At 36.1% G+C, this 21,214-nt stretch overlaps 1 protein-coding gene across 5 annotated transcripts in view; it reads left to right on the top strand.

The window, feature by feature from the left end:
- The window catches only part of bnc2 (basonuclin 2), a 322,056-nt gene that overhangs the window by 281,871 nt on the left and 18,971 nt on the right, over positions 1-21,214 (top strand). For all 5 annotated transcript variants that reach the window (XM_031890396.1, XM_002935669.5, XM_031890400.1 and 2 more), the window contains one exon: positions 10,172-12,156. In XM_031890396.1, coding sequence (XP_031746256.1) covers positions 10,172-12,156 — 1,985 coding nt within the window. The remainder of the gene's footprint in view (positions 1-10,171; positions 12,157-21,214) is intronic.

The following is a 21,214-nucleotide window of genomic DNA, read 5'->3' as shown; positions in this document are numbered from 1 at the left end:
CTGTGCAGACAATGAAAAAAAAAAAAAAATAGAAACATGCACATCTGGCTGGCAGGCATAGGCAAGTGAGAAGATTGGCTTATCAACTACTGATGCTCACAGATGAGTATTCCCATAACTGCTTTGAATTAGAGAGTCACTTTGTAGTTAAGCAGATAAAAAAAACTTTCATTTGTTATAAAAGGACTGGATTTTGTATCCATAGTATGGAGCAGGAGCTACAAGCCTCTGTAATTCTTATCGTGGTTCTATATACAGTGTGACTGTCAGATTGTCCGAGCACCTACATATTGTATGCTGAGAGGGTGTATGTGTTCTACTTACTCTGTTACTTTGCCTCTATGAAAGGGAATATGCCTATTACACACCACTTTTCCCACCTTTGTGCAAGAGAACACAATTTGATAACCTTTTGTGAAAATGAGTTGCGTCAGTTGCATCAGTTTCCTACTATCAATAGGCACTTGCTCGCTTGTTATCAGAACAGGCTGGCTGGGCACATTGGTGCTTAGTGCGACCATTTGAAACTGCATGGAGTGTGTCTTGATGCAAATACGTTTAATAAATGGTGTTAATACACACATTAATTTACATCCAATTTAGCATGACACACTTCCGCTTATGCTCATAAATGAGACTTTGCTTCTTTAGTTTATGGCAGAGACTTAAAGTAATACGAATTAGAAGACTGAAAGAGCGGTGCTAAGGTACACTACTCTAATGCTGTTCTTTATTTCAAAGCAGCTCTCTTAAATCTACAGAATGAAAGGCATACAAGCAGCTAAATGGAGGGAAAAAAGCTTTGATTTATTCATTCCAGTGGATAAGATCTGCAAATGTTTGCTATCTTTTAATTTGAGAAATATAGAGAGCCATAGCAGCTTTTAATTATGCATTTTGTATAATACAGCCCTGAATGAAAGGGAATAAAATTAAAATTGTGGATGAAATGATAAACCTGCGGAGAGGCAGAAGTATGCTGCAGTGTACAGCTTAATGGTCTTTGTGTCTTCCTGGCATTATGTCAATAATGGCTTTAATGACATTAAGTAGAGAGACCATTAGTGTATTCTCTTTAGTAACATGCTCCATAGAAACAAAGACAGTGCCTGAAAACAATTCATATACAGAGAATGTATATTTTTCCCATTTTTATCTTAAACTACTACTCATTGTAAGTTACCAGGGCATGATAGGTTTGCTATGTTGACTACATTTACAATGTAATGCTGATAATACATGCAAGCTGTAATTACATCACTAAACCCACATTAACAGGATGCTACTGGCAGCATACCTCTGCCACGGAACTGCAGTAACACGTAGCACACATAGCTGTAACATCACAGCTGTAGGACCAGAATATGGAGGAGCTTGGTGGTACACTGAGGTATTTCATTGTCGTTGGGCTATTGTACATACCTATAAATGAATAGAGCAGCCCACCTGGAGGTACATTTTCCAAGGAAAGTGTTACTGAGGCCTTTAGTTGCCCTAAAGTCAACTATAATCTATGTATAAGTTTACTTTCGATAAACTGCGTATGAATGATTTATTAAATGTGTAATAAGCTATATTTACCTACATTTTTTATATAAAAGTAGGAGTTACCACACTGCTGATGTAGCTGAGCTAAATATTTTTTTAGCAAACAAGCTACAGTACAATTCCACTTATATATATAATGGCTATTACTAGTTTATATACAATATATAGTAAAGAGTAATAGCCAATAGCTGTCCTCAAACTAATACTTCCAGCATCCAATGCCAGCAAAAGCCTGTGTTGGCATAAAGCAAGGATAGCTTGGGGCAAGTGTTTTACATGTCTATGCCAAACAAACAACCAAAGTTTGTGTTAAAGGGATACTATCCTAGCCACTCTGTGGTACAGTGAGCCTCCTGTGCTTAGCCTCCATCCATATCAGCACTCTGTGGCATACTGAGGCTCCAGCAATGACTACAAAACTCAGGTTATATGGGGAACTCTAGTAAACTTATTCAGTGTTGTTACAGCTGAAAGGGGAAGCTATTTTCCAATTCAGGTTAAAGTATTTTCCTGGTTGATCAGCAACTGACCTATTCTATTCTATAAAAGGTGAAGCCGACATGTTTTCAGTCTCTTTGAATCCCACCAGTTCGAGAACATGGATGGTACTCGGTAGGCCCAGTAGGTAAAAACAATATCAGGATAGTTTTTTAATAGCTTACTTCAGGAATGAGAGTTAGAATCAGGGTAGGAAGTGAGAAACCTGAAGCTCAGCCAGGGAGAATTAGAAGTCCTGGGTGTACCACCCACAGAGTAGTAACTCAAGTGTACAGACCTAAGGTACATGTGTTCCACATTGAGGGTCTTTACTTGGGATTGGACACTTCTGATTGCACTCAGTCCACCCATTGATTATTGACCACTGATAGGTAAGTGCTTCGGAAAGCTTTTTATTTGAGTAAGTGCTGAATAGCTGTACTGCATCTATCTGTGACTGTTCTCCAAGTGGTTGCTCTACATTCCTGTGAATAAAAAGTTATTTGTTTTAAGAAACATGGCGCCCAATTGATTTAAGCACCCTGAGGACTGAAGTTCAGCAACAAACTTCCTCCACAAGTCTGAGAAGGCCTATTTTTATAATCTGAGTCACATGGTTTTGATTTGTATGGTGAGCAGAGAGTTTTCTAGAGCATACAGCACTCCATTTAACTGTAGGCTTACACTAGCATTAGATGTTGCCCTACACAGACACACATATGTACTGTATATGATCTGCATATATAATCTCTCAAGTGAGACAGTTCTGCAGCTTCGTAGCAGAAAGAATACATTGTTATATGCTGAAAGCACTTACTGTCTCGCACCTCAATGTATTCCCAAAGCAGCTCCAAGCCACTGTCATAGTCAGTACAAAATGCATGTAGCTGACATCAAGGACTGTTGCACTTTCGGAGCTTTGCTGGTTCATCAGAGCGTGCAGCCTCTAGTGAATAGAAAGTGTCACCAGGATCTCCATTTCAGACAAAACAGCTCCCACTGAGACTTTGGGGACAGCTTTTCCATTCTCCGGCTTACAAGCTGCATAAAGCGCTGATCAGAGACCTGGAAATTCTGCTTTTGATTTCACATAATTTTGTTTGCTTGTTGTGGTAGTTTGTGTAAAAAGAAAACAAATAACTAAAAGAAAGCAAAACAAGAGTAAATACATCTGTAAGCAAAATAAATATATTCTTAAGGATCTGAGAGGGGGGTCTACCACTTTGACAGGTGCACATACTTTACTACATCTGTTTTGTGGGGATCTTCCCAAAACACATAAATGCAAGCCTTGTCATCTGTTTAACAGCTAGATGCACCTATTTATCTATCTATCTATCATCTATCTATCTATCTATCATCTATCTATCTATCTATCTATCATCTATCTATCTATCATCTATCTAGTCCTATATTCATATTTCACTAGCTTTAATTTGGATCCTGATTTATTTTTTCTGAGTGAGTGAATTTTATCTTATGGACCATGCTGCTGGAAGCTGGAGCTCAAAATTCTACTTGACACTGTTGGCTTAAAGGAACAGTAACACCAAAAAATGAAAGTGTATAAAAATAATTAATATATTATGTACTATTGCCCTGCACTGGTAAAAGTTGTATGTTTGCTTCATAAACACTACTACAGTTTATATAAATACCCTGTGTAGCCATGGGGGGCAGCCATTTAAATTGAAAAAAGGAGAAAAGGCACAGGTTACTAAGCAGATAACAGATAAGTAGCATAGATTCCCATTGTATTCTACACAGTTTATCTGGTATCTTCTTATGTAACCTGTGCCTTTTCTCCTTCTTTCAATTTAAATGGCTGCCCCCATGGCTACACAACAGCTATTTCTATTAACTACAGTAGTCTTTGTGAAGCAAACACACAACTTTTACCAGTGCAGGGCAACAGTACAATATATTTTAATTATTTTAAAACATTTTTATTTTTTAGTGTTACTGTTCCTTTAAAAGAACATAAACTGATCACTGTAGTTATTTAACAAGCAAGCCTTTTAGTAAACTTCCAGGGCATCAGTGATTTAATAGAGAATTGTCTTGCTGGATTCTTTCATATACTGCCACAAACTATGCTTCCATGTCCCTGGCCATTCCATGTGACAAGGTTCTAGAACAGCTAGATTGTGTATTTGTTTTCTCTACCAATATCATTATTAGTGTGATTCCAGCAATCCGATGATTGTTATTAGTGTGATAGCGTGATTCCAACATTCCGTGATTGCATTATATTAGGATTAGTATTTAACTGATGACACACATTAATTTTCTCATTTTCCTGTCAGGCAATTTGCAAGGCAGTGAAGCAGATATAAATATAGCTGTACAGGATTCATTTACAGTGACACAATGGCAGATACACAGAGCAGAACCCTGCCTATGAGATAAAGTGGACTGAGTGACTTATGCAGTAATTAGGGGATAATTGTCATTAACCTCGCAAACAGTAGTTTACCCATATTGTTTCAAAGGCTCCAGGATGCATAATGACAAGGTAATCTGTCAAAGCGCTAGGGGGAAATATTAATGAGATTTGTTCAGGCCTTGATAGAAAATATGCAGAAAGCGGCCACATTAAGCTAATTGGTGGATGAATATACACTTGTAAAAGTGCTTCTAATGGCACGTTTGCTGCTCTCCAAATGACTGCTGTTAATGTGGAGAAGTGGGCTGCTCGGAAAGTCAAGACTGTTGGGACAAGAAACGTATTAATATGTACAGACACAGTTATTAGTACTGTACATTGTTCGCTGCAGGGCTGAGATATTAACATTACTATATTTATTGAGCTTTTCTAATGTATCCCGAACAGGAATAAAAAAAGAGAATTATATCCTTGATTTGCTTCAGGTGTTAAAATTAGCACAGAGAAACGATATGGCCAGGGGATTATGTTTTAAAAATAAATACAATTTCTTGGTACAGTTTGAAAATGTTTTGCTTTTTGAATTATAAGTTATAGTTATAGTATTGCCAATTGTCCACTCAAATACGGTATGTGGTAAAATCACACAACAGGTCATATGCAGTGTCTCAGTGCACAAGCTACATCAGGGCATTAGATATCCCAGCTCTTTGCTGGGCTGATCATTGGAGCATAGGATTATATGTTTAAATATATAATACGTTTAACCCATTAATTTTGGCCACAGAGTGTAAAGGAAAAGGATAATGTTTCTAGCAGTCAAGCCATCCTTCATCAGAATGAGGAAGAAGACTATACAGTCAACACTTTGATTATTTACTAGTTCAAACTGAAGCAAAAGCATCTGACCTGTATTTCAAACTACAGTGCAACCTGCTTGTTTCAGTATTGCTGAAATCAGTGCAGACAGCATGGCAAATGCAAAGGAGGAACCCCTGGAAGGTGGTTGGCTGTTGACACCAGCGGCTGAGCTACAGTATGTGACCATCTACACAATACATTGGTGGTCCCTTTTAAAAAAATTAGTTAGGTAAATCAGTCTATTGCCACTTTTCTCGCAACTCCCTCTTTCATACTAGATTCTTACTCCACAATTACTAGGGCAATGGTAAAATAGAATCAGATCACAGGCATGATTGAGAAAATAAGTGTTAGAAGCTATGGAATAATGGAACCTGTTGCAAACACATAAAAGTCAAAAACCCCAAAAATAAGAAATATAAAAACTATTTATCAAAAAGAACAAAATAATAATAAAAAAATCAAAACACTGATCTTATCTTGGCTTCATAAAAATAACACAAACTGTTTATTCCTATGTACAACATATACATTGTATATGTAAAAGGTTTGGCCTAAAAATAAAACAAGTTCTCTTTAGTAAAATTAACTAAAACCCTTGTAGAAGACCATGGATCCTTGTGGACATTCTTTCTTTGAAATTTGTTTCATTCCTGCAGAGCAACAAAGTTTCATACAAACACATTTTTTTAGAGAACGCATCCAAACACCAGAACTTGTAATAAGCCTTAAGGTGGCGACACACTTGGCGATTTGCGATCTTTCCTTTTTTTTCAACCTTCAGGGCTGAAACGGCAGATAAGGAGGTAGAAACAATAGGATTTCTACCTCCTTCTGCCAATTCAGCCCTGACAGCAGATTTTGCTCAGGCGCCTTCTATGGCGCCCGATCAAAATCTTTTAACCTGGCCGATCGGCAAGTCGACCGATATCAGCAGCCTCCTGTGATATCGGTCGACTCGCCGACTTGCTATACACACACCGAATATCGTATGAAACGAGGTTTCGTACGATATTATCGGTGCGTGTATGGCCAGCTTAACTCTATGGAATGCTCACTTTGGAAGAGAAAAAAGGAGGAAATGTACAGTGAGAGATACTGCAATATATTAGTGTTGCAATCGCCTCATAAAGTAAACAACCATATATGCTGAATCAGACTGAGAACAACATTTACTAATGTTCTTGCTGCTGATGGTTAAAGACATCTGAAACTATGTCCTGTATGTGTCTCTAGTCATAGAGCTAAAGATATCCTCACATATAAGTTCCAGACATTTACCTTACAAATTCCATTTGTTATTTAGTTCAACTCCTTCTGATTAGCCAATGCTGAGACTTTTTTTTCTGTATAAAAGGAAGAATATACCTATTGTTCATATAAATAGGAATTGAAAGTATGGCTTATTGTTTGTACCGAACATGCTTTTTAGTAATGTCTGCCAGTCAGATGGCAAAATGTAGTGTATTTGATTGCCTTTTTCATTTTATGAAATTTGATAAATAGGCCCCTTTATGTAAATATCTTAAAACAACCAACTTATTTTAAAAAAGAAGATGATTGGCTTTTCCCTTTATTATTATGCATCATTAATATTCTTAGGTTGCAATTTCTGGAGGGTAAGTGGAGTTCCGCAGTTTGCAGAAAGTAACATACCATATGCTAGTGTTTCTGATACTGTATATGCTATCTCTACAGCAAAGGATAAAAAGTAACCAAAGCAAAAAAGGTCTTTTCTGTGATAATCCAAATGTAGTTGCATGTAAAAATCTAAGGTTTTAGAAGAGACTCCAATCTTAAAACAACAGTGAGAATAAATGTAATGTTTAAATCCCCTACATCTTTTGTTGCCCTTATAAGTATTTCTGTGAACCTTGTGTTCATCTTCTGGTGCAACATATTAATCTGACAGCTTGCATCTTCTGAGGTAATCATCTTGCACTCATCCTTTGCTTCAGACCTGACTCAGATGTCAGTACAAAATATGTCCTTATGTCTGGGTCACATCCTGACACATTTTATCTTAGCCCGTAGGTCAGCTGAAATCATACCATCAGTTCATGAAAGGAAAGGCAAGAAAAAAAACCCCTCTATGGTCTTCATAACAAATTCCTTTTTGTGATGTACAAGATTATAGGTCCGCTTTAAGGGTCATCCCACAGATGTTTTTTAAGACTTTATAATAGACAGTGGGTTGAGAGGCTATTAGAAATAGGTATTAGGACTCTACCTGATAGCACGTACATGCACACAGGTTCTTTTTATTCTCTAAAAGCACTTAAAAAAGCTTTTGTACAGTATACAATTCCTGCTCTTTGGAGACATTAAAGAGTAAGGGTTAAACACATACAATAACACCTTATTCATAAAGAGAAAGAAGGGTGTATTTACTCAACACTGAAATCCCAATGGTCTGTGTTAAAATGTCAGTCTTGGGTGGAATATAAGCATGCCTGAAATTCAGTCCATATGATAAATGCTTATTATTTGCTATTTAGCCCTATTTATTAAGTATTATAATAGTAATATTGAGTGCAACTGCTTTATATGGCAAACAGTGATAAAATGTGGCACAAAAAAAATTGTTTTCTGTGCCAATATTTAAGGCACATCATCAATATGCACCAACTATATATATATATATATATATATATATATATATATATATACTGTATATATGCAAAGGGGGTAGGACAGGAAAATGAAACTCACAGTCATATAAGTTTGTAATATTTTCAGATTCAACAAGTATTGAACCAGTCAAGACTTCCTTCAGATTAACTGCTTTTAGTATTACAAAATATTACTAAGAGGTTAATGTTGCTGGCTAGAAGTCATTTTTAAAATGCCAGTACTAACTGGATCATTGACTGCTCTAATGCCATATAGTAGCAGCGTTCAGGAAGTGGCAAGGGACTAAGGTCCTCTTTGCTTAATAAGCATTGCAGCCATTATAAGCCTTCTAATACGCGCTATCAATACATGCTGAATTTGGCTTGCCTGATATTACATTGCAGAATTTTTAAGTCCTACCTTGAGGCAAATCTCATACTTACTAGCAAAAATGAAAGTGTGAAATGCTTTTTAATGTATATTTAACAGCAAACGGTCTGGTGATTACTGAAGTGTGTTCTCTGTGGAATTTCCCTTTTCCAGCAGAACATTTTAAGACATGTTTGCACATTTGGGCTGTAAAATCAAACTCTCTTAGACATATGCAACCTCTCACTATCATTCCATAGCTAGTATTGATACAGATTCTTTTTTTTACTTCATATTGTTGCCGTTTGTTTTAAACAGGAATACGTATATACACAATATTTGCTAATGTTTCATATTTAACACTATTAAATATTTTTTGATATTCTCTATAATATGATCAGAACGAAATATGTTATTGACATTTTATTTTACTTCAGATTCAGCTAAAGATGAGTGTATTTAGCAATGATATATGCTATGGAGAGCAATGGATTGACTGTGGGGGTCATTTATAAAATTCAAGCAGAGCAGAATTATTCACATAGTGAACATATTTGCCCTGCCTGTGTTTATATTTGTAAAGCTGGACAAGATTGGTGCATTTTATGTGCAAACCTAATTGTAAATGTTTCCTTTACAATATTCACAAAAGTGAATATTTGTGCTATATTCACAGAAGGCATGCTCATGCAAATCGCAATCTCGTTTGCAAATTTTTTAGCACACTTAGGGGCTGATTTACTAAGACACGATTTCGAATCCGAATTGGAAAAATTCTGATTGGAAACGAACATTTTGCGACTTTTTCATATTTTTTGCGATTTTTTCGGCGTCTTTACGATTTTTGCGTAAAAACGCGAGTTTTTCGGCGTCTTTACGATTTTTGCGTAAAAACGCGAGTTTTTCGGCGTCTTTACGAAAGTTGCGCAAAGTCGCGATTTTTTCGTAGCGTTAACACTTGCGCGCAAAGTCGCGCCTTTTTTGTAGCGTTAAAACTTTCGCGCAAGTTTTAACGCTACGAAAAAATCGCGACTTTGCGCAACTTTCGTAATGATGCCGAAAAACTCGCGTTTTTACGCAAAAATCGTAAAGACGCCGAAAAAAATCGCAAAATTACCGATCATTACGAAAAAAACGCAATCGGACGCATTCGGCCCGTTCGTGGGTTAGTAAATGTGCCCCTTAGCATTTCACTTTGAAATAAATGCGCAAACAACCTGTGCGAACTTTACAAATTACCCCCACTCAAGCTTATTTAATAACACTAGGCACATTTGCATCTTGATATTAACCCATGGCAACCAATCAAACATTTACTTACATTGTTCTATCAGTAGATGTTTTGAACAAAGCTAATCAATGATTGGTTGCTGTGGTTTTCTTCCAGGTGCAACCTTGCCCAGTTTTAAGTAATAAGCCTGACCAGATTAGTCCAAATTAGTACACAGTACAACATTGCAGAATAACACCCAAATATACTGTAATAAATGACTACTGCTACAGTACAGATGGAGCAAACTTTTGGGAAGACATTTAGCTCTTAAAGGTTCAGTGTAAAAATGAAAATGGTTAGACTGTGCAAAGTATAAAATATTTGTAATATAGTTTTTTTGTTTTTACACTGAACTTCTCCTTTAAGGCTCCCAATATGTCACTCCATTTAAATAGATCATTGTGGAAAAAAGTAGATGCTCAAGGATGTGTAATGTACAATGAACAAGGCTTGCTCTATCTGTCAAATAAAAAGAAGGACCAAGTAAATACATTTACACTTAACTTAATCTGCTAAAAAGCAATCTTTAAACTCTTTGTTAACTCTTTGCTAACTGCTGCAGCAGTTGTTGAACAAACTTATTTATTATTAATAATAATAATAATAATAATATTTATTATTTGTTTCTTTGATGTGACCCGTAGGATACTGCTGGCAAAGTCCTGGACCGCTGGGCCATTATGTCACGGGAAGAGGAGATTATCACACTTCAGCAGTTCCTCAGGTTTGGAGAGACCAAATCCATTGTGGAGCTCATGGCCATCCAAGAGAAAGAAGGACAGGCTGTTGCTGTGCCCTCTTCAAAAGCAGACTCTGACATAAGAACTTTTATTGAAAACAACAACCGCACCAGGAGTCCAAGTGCTCTCTCACATCTGGAGAACAGCAACCCTTCCAGCATTCACCACTTTGAAAACATGCCCAATAGCCTTGCTTTCTTGCTTCCATTCCAATATATCAATCCAGTATCTGCTCCTATGCTTGGATTGCCTCCAAACGGCCTCATGTTGGAGCATCCAGGACTGAGGTTGCGTGAACCCAGCAATTCAAATCAAAATGAATGTGAAGAGTCGAGTGAGTCTGAAGTTTCCCCAATGCCTTACAGCAGAAACGAACAACCATCAAACAGGAATGCCTTGAGTAGCATCACAAATGTAGAGCCAAAAACAGAGCCAACCAATGCCTCTCCTACTCAGTGTAGTACACCAGTGAGTGAGATAAATAAATCAGAACACACCAAAACGTCCTTCAAGATTCATAGAATGAGAAGGATGGGTTCTTCATCAAGGAAAGGCAGGGTATTTTGCAATGCATGTGGCAAAACTTTCTATGATAAAGGAACTCTCAAGATCCACTATAATGCAGTTCACCTTAAGATTAAACACCGATGTACCATTGAAGGCTGTAACATGGTTTTTAGTTCCCTTAGAAGTCGCAATCGGCACAGTGCAAACCCAAATCCCCGGCTACACATGCCAATGTTAAGGAACAATAGAGATAAAGATTTAATTCGTGCAACATCAGGAGCTGCTACACCTGTAATAGCAAGTACAAAATCCAGTCTAACATTGACCAGCCCTGGTCGACCTCCCCTGGGTTTTTCAACCCCTCCTCTTGACCCTATATTGCAAAACACACTTTCCAATCATCTAGTATTTCCAGCTTTAAAAACTGTACAGCCAGTTCCTCCTTTTTACAGAAGTCTATTAAACTCGGGTGATATGGTAAGCCCCCCAACATCACTACCTACTAGTCCAATAATGCCGTCCTCTTTAGGAGTGGAACAGCCTCTTCCTCTTCCCCCATCTCTACCTCTACCTTCAGAGTTATCAGGGTCTATGATTGGTGTAACAATACATGATTCCAATGCAGACCAAGCACCTAAAAAGAAACCCCGTAAGTCTAGCATGCCTGTTAAAATTGAAAAGGAAGTCATTGATACAGCTGATGAGTTTGATGAAGAAGAAGAAGAAAATATTGACCATGGTCCATCAACAAATGACATGGGCCATGACAGTCATTCCCAAGATGATATGAGTCCTGGATTGTCTGTGAATAGTTTTTCAAAAAACAGTGGAAGCAGGTGTATTAGGAGGACAGACACAAGGGCCAACAGTGTAACTTCTGAAGATCAGGAGCATGATAGAGATTTTGAGAATGAGTCAGTGTCTTCTGAGCCAAAGTATTGTGATGAACCCATGGAAGATGACCACCTTCCTCTTCACAAAGAACACAGTGTAAGGTCTATGATGGACAATGATAAGTCATATGAAAATCACATTGACTGTCATCAACAAGCTGTTATTAAGGTGAAAGAAGAGTTTACAGATCCTGCCTATGACATGTTTTATATGAGCCACTACGGACTATACAATGGGAACAGTGCCAGCATGGCTGCTCTGCATGAAAGTTTAGCTTCTTCATTGAACTATGGAAGCCCTCCAAAATTCTCCCCAGAGGGTGACTTATGCTCAAGCCCAGATCCTAAAATCTGCTATGTGTGTAAAAAGAGTTTTAAAAGCTCATACAGTGTTAAACTGCACTACAAAAATGTCCATTTAAAAGAGATGCACGTCTGCACAGTGGCTGGCTGCAATGCTGCTTTCCCCTCAAGAAGAAGCAGAGACAGGTTAGTAGCCATTTGTGGTATATATATATATTTTTTTTTTTAAATATTGTGTTTTTTATTTGTTTACAAAATACAAACACTGTATTTGTATAACCTCACACTCATAAATACTGTATATGATATAATGAAATGAAAGCTTGTGAAAGCTAAAGCTTAGGGACATAGGACCAGATTCAATTCAGAGAGAAAAAAATTATCTCATGGTTCATCACATGAAAACATTTTCAATTTGAAGAGAAACAAACTTATCTCCTAATTCAATTCCAATATTTTACCATAGACTTCAATAGAGATTTCTTATGAGAAACTGTGAAATAGGTTTTTCTCATTGAACTGCATCTCAAATTGAATCTTGTTCAAAGTTTTCACGTGATAAACCTTTTTCTCACTGAATTGAATCTGGCCCATAGTTTGAAAGCTATGTAAAGGTACATATTTAGTAAGCTGTGTTCGGTGGCCATTGCGCAAAAAACATGGCATATTCAAGAAGCTTTGAACTGACGGTAAAATTGTGAGTAAATTATAGTTAATAGAAAATGCACCTCAAAGCCAGTGTAGTTAGCAAAATTGCACCACGTTTTACAAAAGTTTACTAGACCTGTCTCCATACACTTCAAAGAAGTGCTAAATCCATTGAAGTTTACAATTTGTTTAAATTCAGTCATAAATTTGGAGTACACACCTTTATAAATAGCACAACCAGAGCCATGACATATGGATTTACATTGTTTTTAGAAACCATGGTTTACTCTGGAAAACTGGTGTAAAGGATGGTATAAAATCAATAACTGGGGTGTTTATAAAGCTGTGTATTTCTCTGCACACAAGGGTTTAACCCATGCCCATCAAATAATTGTGGTATTTTTAAAGGTTTATGCCTCCTTTTAAACTGTCTCCATATTCAACATGGGATAACCCATGCAAGTCAATAGACAAAAAATTCTTCTGTGGTGTAAAATCAACCTTAACTTTAGAAATATGCCCATATGCCTTGTCTAAAAAACTTATACTGAATTAGATGTAACAGGGTCAAGCTCCATTTATTAACCAAAGTGTCATGGTAAGCATCAAAAACTTTTCCTCAGCATATGTCAGTCCATGTGCTTAATGACATGTGGTGGCATAAGACTGGCAGTCTCTGGCTTCACTGAGGAAACATAAATGCACATGTTTTAATAGAATCCTGGATTGAGTTACCGGTACTACCACTAAATATGTTTGTGGAGTGTGGGCCTACAGTGATGACTGAGACTGCAAGATGGTTCATATTGGAAAGAAAATGACTACGTAACTTTGTCATGCCATCCAAATTAATTGTTAGGTCTGCTGAATTTATATGGCAAACTAAGCAATTGCTTTATTTTGCAACATGCTTGTGATATAACACTCAAGTCACCATTAAACACAAAAGACAGTTCAATGAACACAGATTTTGCTCCTTGCCCTAAAGAACTACATAGAGCTACACAGAGTTTTAGAAAGAAAAATTAATGTTATGGGGACAGTTTTATGTCCTACCTCTGCTTTGCATCTACTGATCTTTTCCTGCATTTCCCAGAATTGTTGTGCTGTCATTACTCATGCCTCACCCACTCTTTATATGGTCATCTTTTCACCTTCTTTACCTGCCCTTAGCTTGCTACTACTTATTCTCTATTCTTTCCATATTCCTTTTCTCTTCTTTCTTCTCAGCCAGCTAAATCTGCATTTTAATTTTTTACACTAACGGACCTTAGTTTCTTGTCCCCTGGTTTCTTCTTTTTTCTTTGCTGCCTGTAGCATTTATGTTTTATTTGTAAGCCCATGAAACAAGTAACATCTCAGAAATAAATACAAAAAAATGTAACATGTTATGCAAAATAAACTAGATTTAACTAGACTACCTTTATAGAAAAATAATAATAATAATGCCTTTCACAGGTAGTAGAAAAAGCAGAATAGAATATTGCATGCTATTGGTATCCTAAAGTTTCTCCTTCTGGCAAACCTGTTCAAACAAAGCTAGAATAGTAGAATATTTTTCTTTAAATGGCCATGACACTTATCCAGTTCAGCAAGTAAAGGTTCAGTTAAATAAAATACAAATGTGACTCTTCCAGATTCACGGCCAGTCAAATTACTACACGTAATTAAAAAAGTATGGTTTAATTAACAGAGAAGGCATGAGTTCCCTACATTCTTGTATAAATTTTACTTCTCCAGTTTTCTTTTGCATGAGTCTTTGTCTTTAAAATGAGATCAAAATATTTAACTTAGTAAGGAACCAGGAGTATATATTTTATACATTACTTATACATTACTTATCCATAAAACCAGTGAAAGGTAATATAGATCACTCCACTCTTTGATAACATTTAGATCCATACCATAGTTGGCCAAACATTCTATACAAAGTTCTGCCTATGTGAATAGGGAGGAAATGCTTACTCATTTCTAACAGGACAGCTTTTCACTGATAGTTTTAGGGACTTTTTAGTTAACATTATAGCTGATGGCTCCATATAGTATGCGATTTTCAAAGAGAGGTGACTGTGTTCTTAGACAAATGTTTTATAAGAATGTGCTAGAATATGTAAACTAAGTGAGTTTTAATTTTTTGAAAATTGTATATACTTACCTTAAAGTTAGCCATTGCCCTTCACCAATCCATATCCTACTTCCACCACGCCTCTTAAAAATACAGTTGGATTAACTATGGGCTGAAGAGGTTCATTGTTTGTTGGCAGTATCCCATTATTACATTTGTACATATTGTCCCAGGATCCTCCCTAGGTAAAATGTATGACAGTGCTTTAAAAACATGTACCTGTACCTATGTATCACATGGTTAGAAAATGATGAGGCATCAGATAAAGATCTAGTTAAAATGATTTTAATGAGAACGTTATCAAAGTTTGTAGACCAACAATCCTCATAGAAACTTTGGGGGTCATGTATTATCTTGATGAGAGCCCTATCAGGATATCCTACAGCAAGGATACACTAAACTATATAAATTGTAGCTTTAAGCATTCTAGTTTGTTCTAGATTTAAATAGTCCCATTCATCTCCACTGTGTATGTATGTCAGTATATCTGATTGTAACTTAGATTAAAAAAGAAAGATTTATATGCTTAAACTTCTTATTCTTAAGAGACAAATATTTATGAAATCATCAACAGTGCCAATTGAAAAATCTGCCATCATGTTGTTAGCACAACAAATTTCTGGCTGAGAAGTTAAACACCTTGATTGCTACTACTGATTATATGCAGTCACCATATGAAAACCATTTGTATATGAGCTAAACAGAGCTTCTGTGATCTGCCAGATTACCTGAGTATACTACAGGTGTGCAGGAATAAATTAACATGGCATGCCTCAGATGAGCCACTGCATACATTAACAGCAGAGGTGATAGTGTGAATAGCTTGTTACCTGCCTCCTGTTTGCACTTTCACTCACTCTTGTTTATTATTTTGCTCTTTCACTCTCCTCTTTAATTGGTTTATCTTATGTTATGAAGGCTCTTGAATAAATAGCAGGCACACTGCAGCCTCTAAAAGCCTACGTGTTGCATCAAGTACTGTTTTTAATTTGCTATAGATTTCTGTTTTCAAAATTTACATAAAAAATATAGTTGTTCATTATTCATGAAAAAATGAACATAAAGACATATTCTTTATTACCACTTATATATGTGTATAATATAGTAATCTAGTTCTTAAGATTGAGGGCTGTCTTAGACTTAGAAAGCATGGTCCATCAATCAGCATTACATTTTAATTCCTGACCTATAACTTGAATAATTTGTATTACTATTTTAAAGGTGGCCATGCACAGGCAGAGTTTAGCTGGTGATTTGGCCCCTTAAGTCCCAGTCAGCAGCTTATCTGCTCATGAACAGGGCACTCCAACTGGCCTACCCGACAATATCTGGACAATGTTTGGCAGTTTTACCTCCCTAAACGAGCTGATCTTTTAATTTATGACTAGTTTAGTGCTACTTTAACAGCAAACTTACAGTGCCATTAGTTTGTCTTTTGTGTTTATGTATTTGTGGGAGTTTTTTCACACAATTTGTTCCATCCACAATATGAATCATAAGACTTTTTCCTTTTCAAAAATCCTTTATCGTCAACATTATGGATGAACATTCAACAGTACAGAAACCACAAATGGTTCATGTAAGGTCACCAAAACAAGTCACAATAAATGCATTCAAATAATATATACTTTATGGTTGATTTTCAGGATCTGTTTTTCATCATATTTTAGTCAGTGTATCTTAAGTCAGCTGTTATCCCTTATCTCCCAGTGTTTTGATTGGGGTTTGAAGTTATTAAAAAAAACTGAAAGTATTTCATGTGCAGTAACAATGCTTTGTTTTAGACATTGAGAAGGCAATTCAATTAATTTCAGTATCTGTCACGAAAGAAGAAAGTTGCTATGAGTGCAACTTTTTTTTCAAGTTGTACCTATTCAATGAACCATGCTAGCATATGAAGTGTACAGGCTTTGGTTCTGCTAAGAACTCTTTTCTAAAGGAACTTTGAGGTCAAATAAGCAACTTAATTTCAAAATAAATTCCAGAGTTAGTAGTTCCGAAAGAGCAGATATTCCAGCAAATCCTTTGCTTCACTAGCACGAACTCCCTGCAGCCAAGCATAGATTTAAAATTGGGATGTTATTTGCATTGTATCACATAAATAGGTCAATTCTGAGCATGAACTTATATGGGAAATTTACCTTTAAATAACATTTGTATATGTTATATATAATGGTTATTAAGCCCCAGTAACAATATAGCAGTTATAATTTCAAGTCTGACAAAAAAAACTAAAAGACTATTAGTATTAAGATGGCAATGAAATCAGTAGAATAGTACCACTCAAAGTTTTATAAAAACAAAATCTTCTGGAGCATCTTAACTAATGAGAATGCTTTTTGGTATCTTATTGGCATTCTATTTGTAGGATCTGCAGGGTCTTTTCCAATTAGGCTGAGTATCAAATAGTTAAACCCATGTGTAAAGACAACAGGTCAAATCAATATCCCAACATTTGCTCCAAATGACCCACTGCAGTGCTGTTTAGATAACCCATACCATTTATTTGAATAGCCACACCTCCTTTCCAGTGGAAATTGTTTGCAGAAAACTTGGATAGTCCCTTGAAACCAAGGATTTTTGGAGCTGTGATGTTTCATTAAACTGCTGTTGGTGCATTGCTTACATATAATACAGGTACTGGAACCCAGAAAGCCCAGTATTCAGAAAGTTCAGAATTACAGGAAGGCTTGAGTAAATTTAAGCAAACAATTATTAACTATGCTTATAAAAGTCCATACTTATGGCGAAATAATCCCATTAGGTGTATTTAATGCTTAAATGCTTTTTTCAGGGTTAAAGTTAGAGTAAAAGGTACTATAGTAATGCAGGAAGGCTGTATTACTATCTCAGCATAGTGTGTTACTCCTTGAAAGGAAAGAATTGGTAAAATTGTATGAACACGTAGGCAAATCATTATACTGTATATACTGTGATTGCTTTATAATATAATATTCAGCTTGTAGTTTTCCCCTAAACAATTTCTATATTGTGCTACTTTACCATAAAAAGCCTTGTTTCATACTTTTCCATTTATGCAGTTGTTTATTGCTCTTTAGCCATTAACATGGAATAACTTAGTTATAATAATCTCTAGCTTTCCTATTCATTCTTTCACTAAATTGTATCTAATAGTCATACATATTATATAGGCTTCTCCTTTGCCCTAAATCCATTGAGATTGGAACTCACGTTGAACCAGGGAGGGAACTATGCTGCTCTATTCTTTAACTTGATATTCTTTCATTCAGCAGTCTGTCATTTTTATTGCCAGGACTTGACATTAGCACTCCAAGCTGTATTAGCATCCATTTCAGTTGATCAGTAATGGTATTAAAAAAACACTTAACTTCAACGGTGAATGGTTGTAAGACAGGACCATAAAAATCCACATTAAAAAAACACATGTATTTGTTGTGTGAGATTCTTTTTCTGTTTAGCTATTTTAATTATTTCTAGAAAAGTTAAAATCAATAAATATATATATATTTTTTAGTGATCAAATCTATTGCTTGTTAAATAGCTCAATGTGTTGCATTTTTTGTGCTTTGCTCCCTGCCCCACAGTTGAAGAATTGCTGCAGGTCTCTGTGCTCCATTTTTTTTTTTTAAAATACTCTTGCACTGCATCCAGGGTGTCAGAAAATTACCCCTAATGTTTGTGAAAAGTTAAGTGGTGCCACAGAAACTGCTTGCCAAAAGCATTCTGAAACCATACATTGAAGCTGATTTATGAAACAGTATGAGCAGTAATTATAATTACCCCTGGGTGCACCATGATGTTTAAAGGCTTTGAAGTGTTATATATATATATATATATGGCACCTCCCATACAAATGTATACATGTACTGTATATATAATACTGCATTGGACCACAAAATTACTCAAAGTGTGAATGCACATTTGAAATCCCCCCCCACAAAAGAGATCAGCTGTGATGTGAGAAATGGTTTTGGGGCAATTGAAACCAATATAGAGGGTTTTTTTTTGCCAAAGATTATAGCAATATGGGCAGTGTAAATCTATCACTGTTCACACCTCAAAAAAACATACCTGCAATAAAGAAGGGAGGTTGTAGCATCATGGTGTTGGGGTGCTTTTTATACTTACCCCAAAAGCCTTAAATTTATTATTGCTAAAAAGGATGGCTCTTCATAATATTAGTGTGACTTACATGTGCCATCTAAATATTTCGGGGGGGGGGGGCGGTTCTGTAACATTGAACAAGGTCACTTAAGTTTAAAAGAAAAATATAATAAATTACCACATTTTTTTTTACAAGATTTGTTATTCATTTAGTAACATGAGTCAGATGTCTAATTGTGTTTGCAAGGCTAGCAAACATTGCTTATATGTATATATATATAAATGCACACGCATATACCTGTATAAAGATATTATGAGCAAAATGTGTGTTAATGACAGGAAATTCCCATATGATATAAGAACAGGATATGCAGTTGTATTTCCACAGCCTTGCTTCGTTAGTGTAAGTGCTTTGGCACTGTAGTCTCCACTCAAGAGAGATGCTTGCAAGAGGTTCTAAATTCTGATTAAACACAATGTCATTAATCAAGAGAAAGACACAGAGCAGTTGGCAGGGTCCAGAGCTGCAAAATGTTTAAGACATAAAACATTACCAAGTAATTAGAAAGCGTTCCTTTCGGAGGAACACTGACTTCAATAAAGAGGTAAATGATAGCATGTTTATTGTAGATGTAGGAAGACAGTGCAATATGATAAACTGCTGGAGATGCATGTATCAGTTATCATGTACATTATTAGCCTCATTAATCATAACCCCCAAAATATGACAGCCATCAACATTTTTTTTTCTAACCAGATTGGCTCTCTCCACCCGCCTCGGTTATTATATGTTCCCCAAAAGACTAGAGCCTACTGCCCCCGTTGTGCATGGGTGTTTGCATACTGAGAATTGAAGGTTAATTATATTTGAGCGCTTATCTCCATCCGTCTGCAAAGAAGCAATAGTTCTCTAGTGGTCCCAGGCCGTTAAACCTGTGAAAAGCCTTTAATGAATTTTTTTTTTTTTGGTGGTCAGGAACAAGAGAATATTCCAACTTTGATATAGAATCAGTGTGCAGAAACAGATTCTAATTCCTCTTGTCATCAAGCCATTGTTGGCACAACTCTTGAACACTCTTTATTTCTGTAGATCTCCATGCCTGAAGTCTGCCAATAAACTATCATTTAAAACACAAAGCATCTTGACTGTATGGATATCTCTGACTTATAAAAACTAGTCATTCTTCTATTTTATTTATTTTGGTAGCCCAAACATTGTTAATTAAATCTATTCAAGTAATCAGATTAAACACAAAGCTAGTATACTAAGTTTGATAATAAAACATGTTCACAGTCACTAGGTTAATTTAAACACATTATCTGCATCTGTTTTTGTATATCCTACAGTTATACGTAATTTTAGTAACTATATCTACTGTTGATAAATCTGTTAAAGCATTTATTCACGGGAACATGAAATTAATAATTAAAAAGTTGCCATTTAAAGCTAAACTACAAGTTAATCAATCTTGTAACATTGCATCCAACTAAAAGAATGTTTCATAATCCAACTGGAAGACGTAATTGGCCATCTTGAAGTATATTGCAATACATACACTAAGAATCCCTGTTTTGCTTAAAGGGGAGGGTATCTTTGAAGCTTAATGCACGGAATCTCTTAATGTCCTTTATATATTGATAATAGGTGAGTGCAGAGGATCTCTTGGTCACAACCTCATTGCACCTAATGGTTTAAAATTTAGTGGTTGAGCACAACTTTCCTCTTTTTTGTCAAAATCCAACTGGTCATTGCTTTACATAGTTAGATTGTTAATTTAGGTTGAAGAAAGAGAAAAATCCATTAAGTTTAACCCTTTCAAATGACCGACAGTGCACAAATATACACATACTTATACAGACCTATCTATACAGTCACATTTCTAAACAATATATGCTAATATCTATACTAAGGGGCTGATTTACTAAGACACGAATTCGAATCCGAATTGGAAAAACATTTTGCGACTTTTTCGTATTTTTTGCGATTTTTTTCGGCGCCTTTACGACTTTTCGGAAATTATTGCAACTTTTTCGTTACCAATACGATTTGCGCGAAAAAACGCGAGTTTTTCGTAGCCATTACGACTTGTGTGAAAAAACGCAAGTTTTTCGTAGCCAGTCCGAAAGTTGCGCAAAATCTGGCGATTTTTTCGTAGCGTTAAAACTTGCGCGAAAAGTCGCGCCTTTTCCGTAGCGGTAAAACTTAAAAGGCGCAACATTTCGCGCAAGTTTTAACTCTACGAAAAAATCGCGACTTTTCGCGCAAGTTTTAACGCTACGAAAAAATCGCCAGATTTTGCGCAACTTTCGGAATGGCTACGAAAAACTAGTGTTTTTTCGCGCAAATCGTATTGGTAACGAAAAAGTCGCGATAATTTCCGAAAA

Source organism: Xenopus tropicalis, chromosome 1 (assembly GCF_000004195.4).
Source record: "Xenopus tropicalis strain Nigerian chromosome 1, UCB_Xtro_10.0, whole genome shotgun sequence".
Lineage (NCBI taxonomy): Eukaryota > Metazoa > Chordata > Amphibia > Anura > Pipidae > Xenopus > Xenopus tropicalis.
This window is presented reverse-complemented; position numbering and strand designations above follow the sequence as displayed.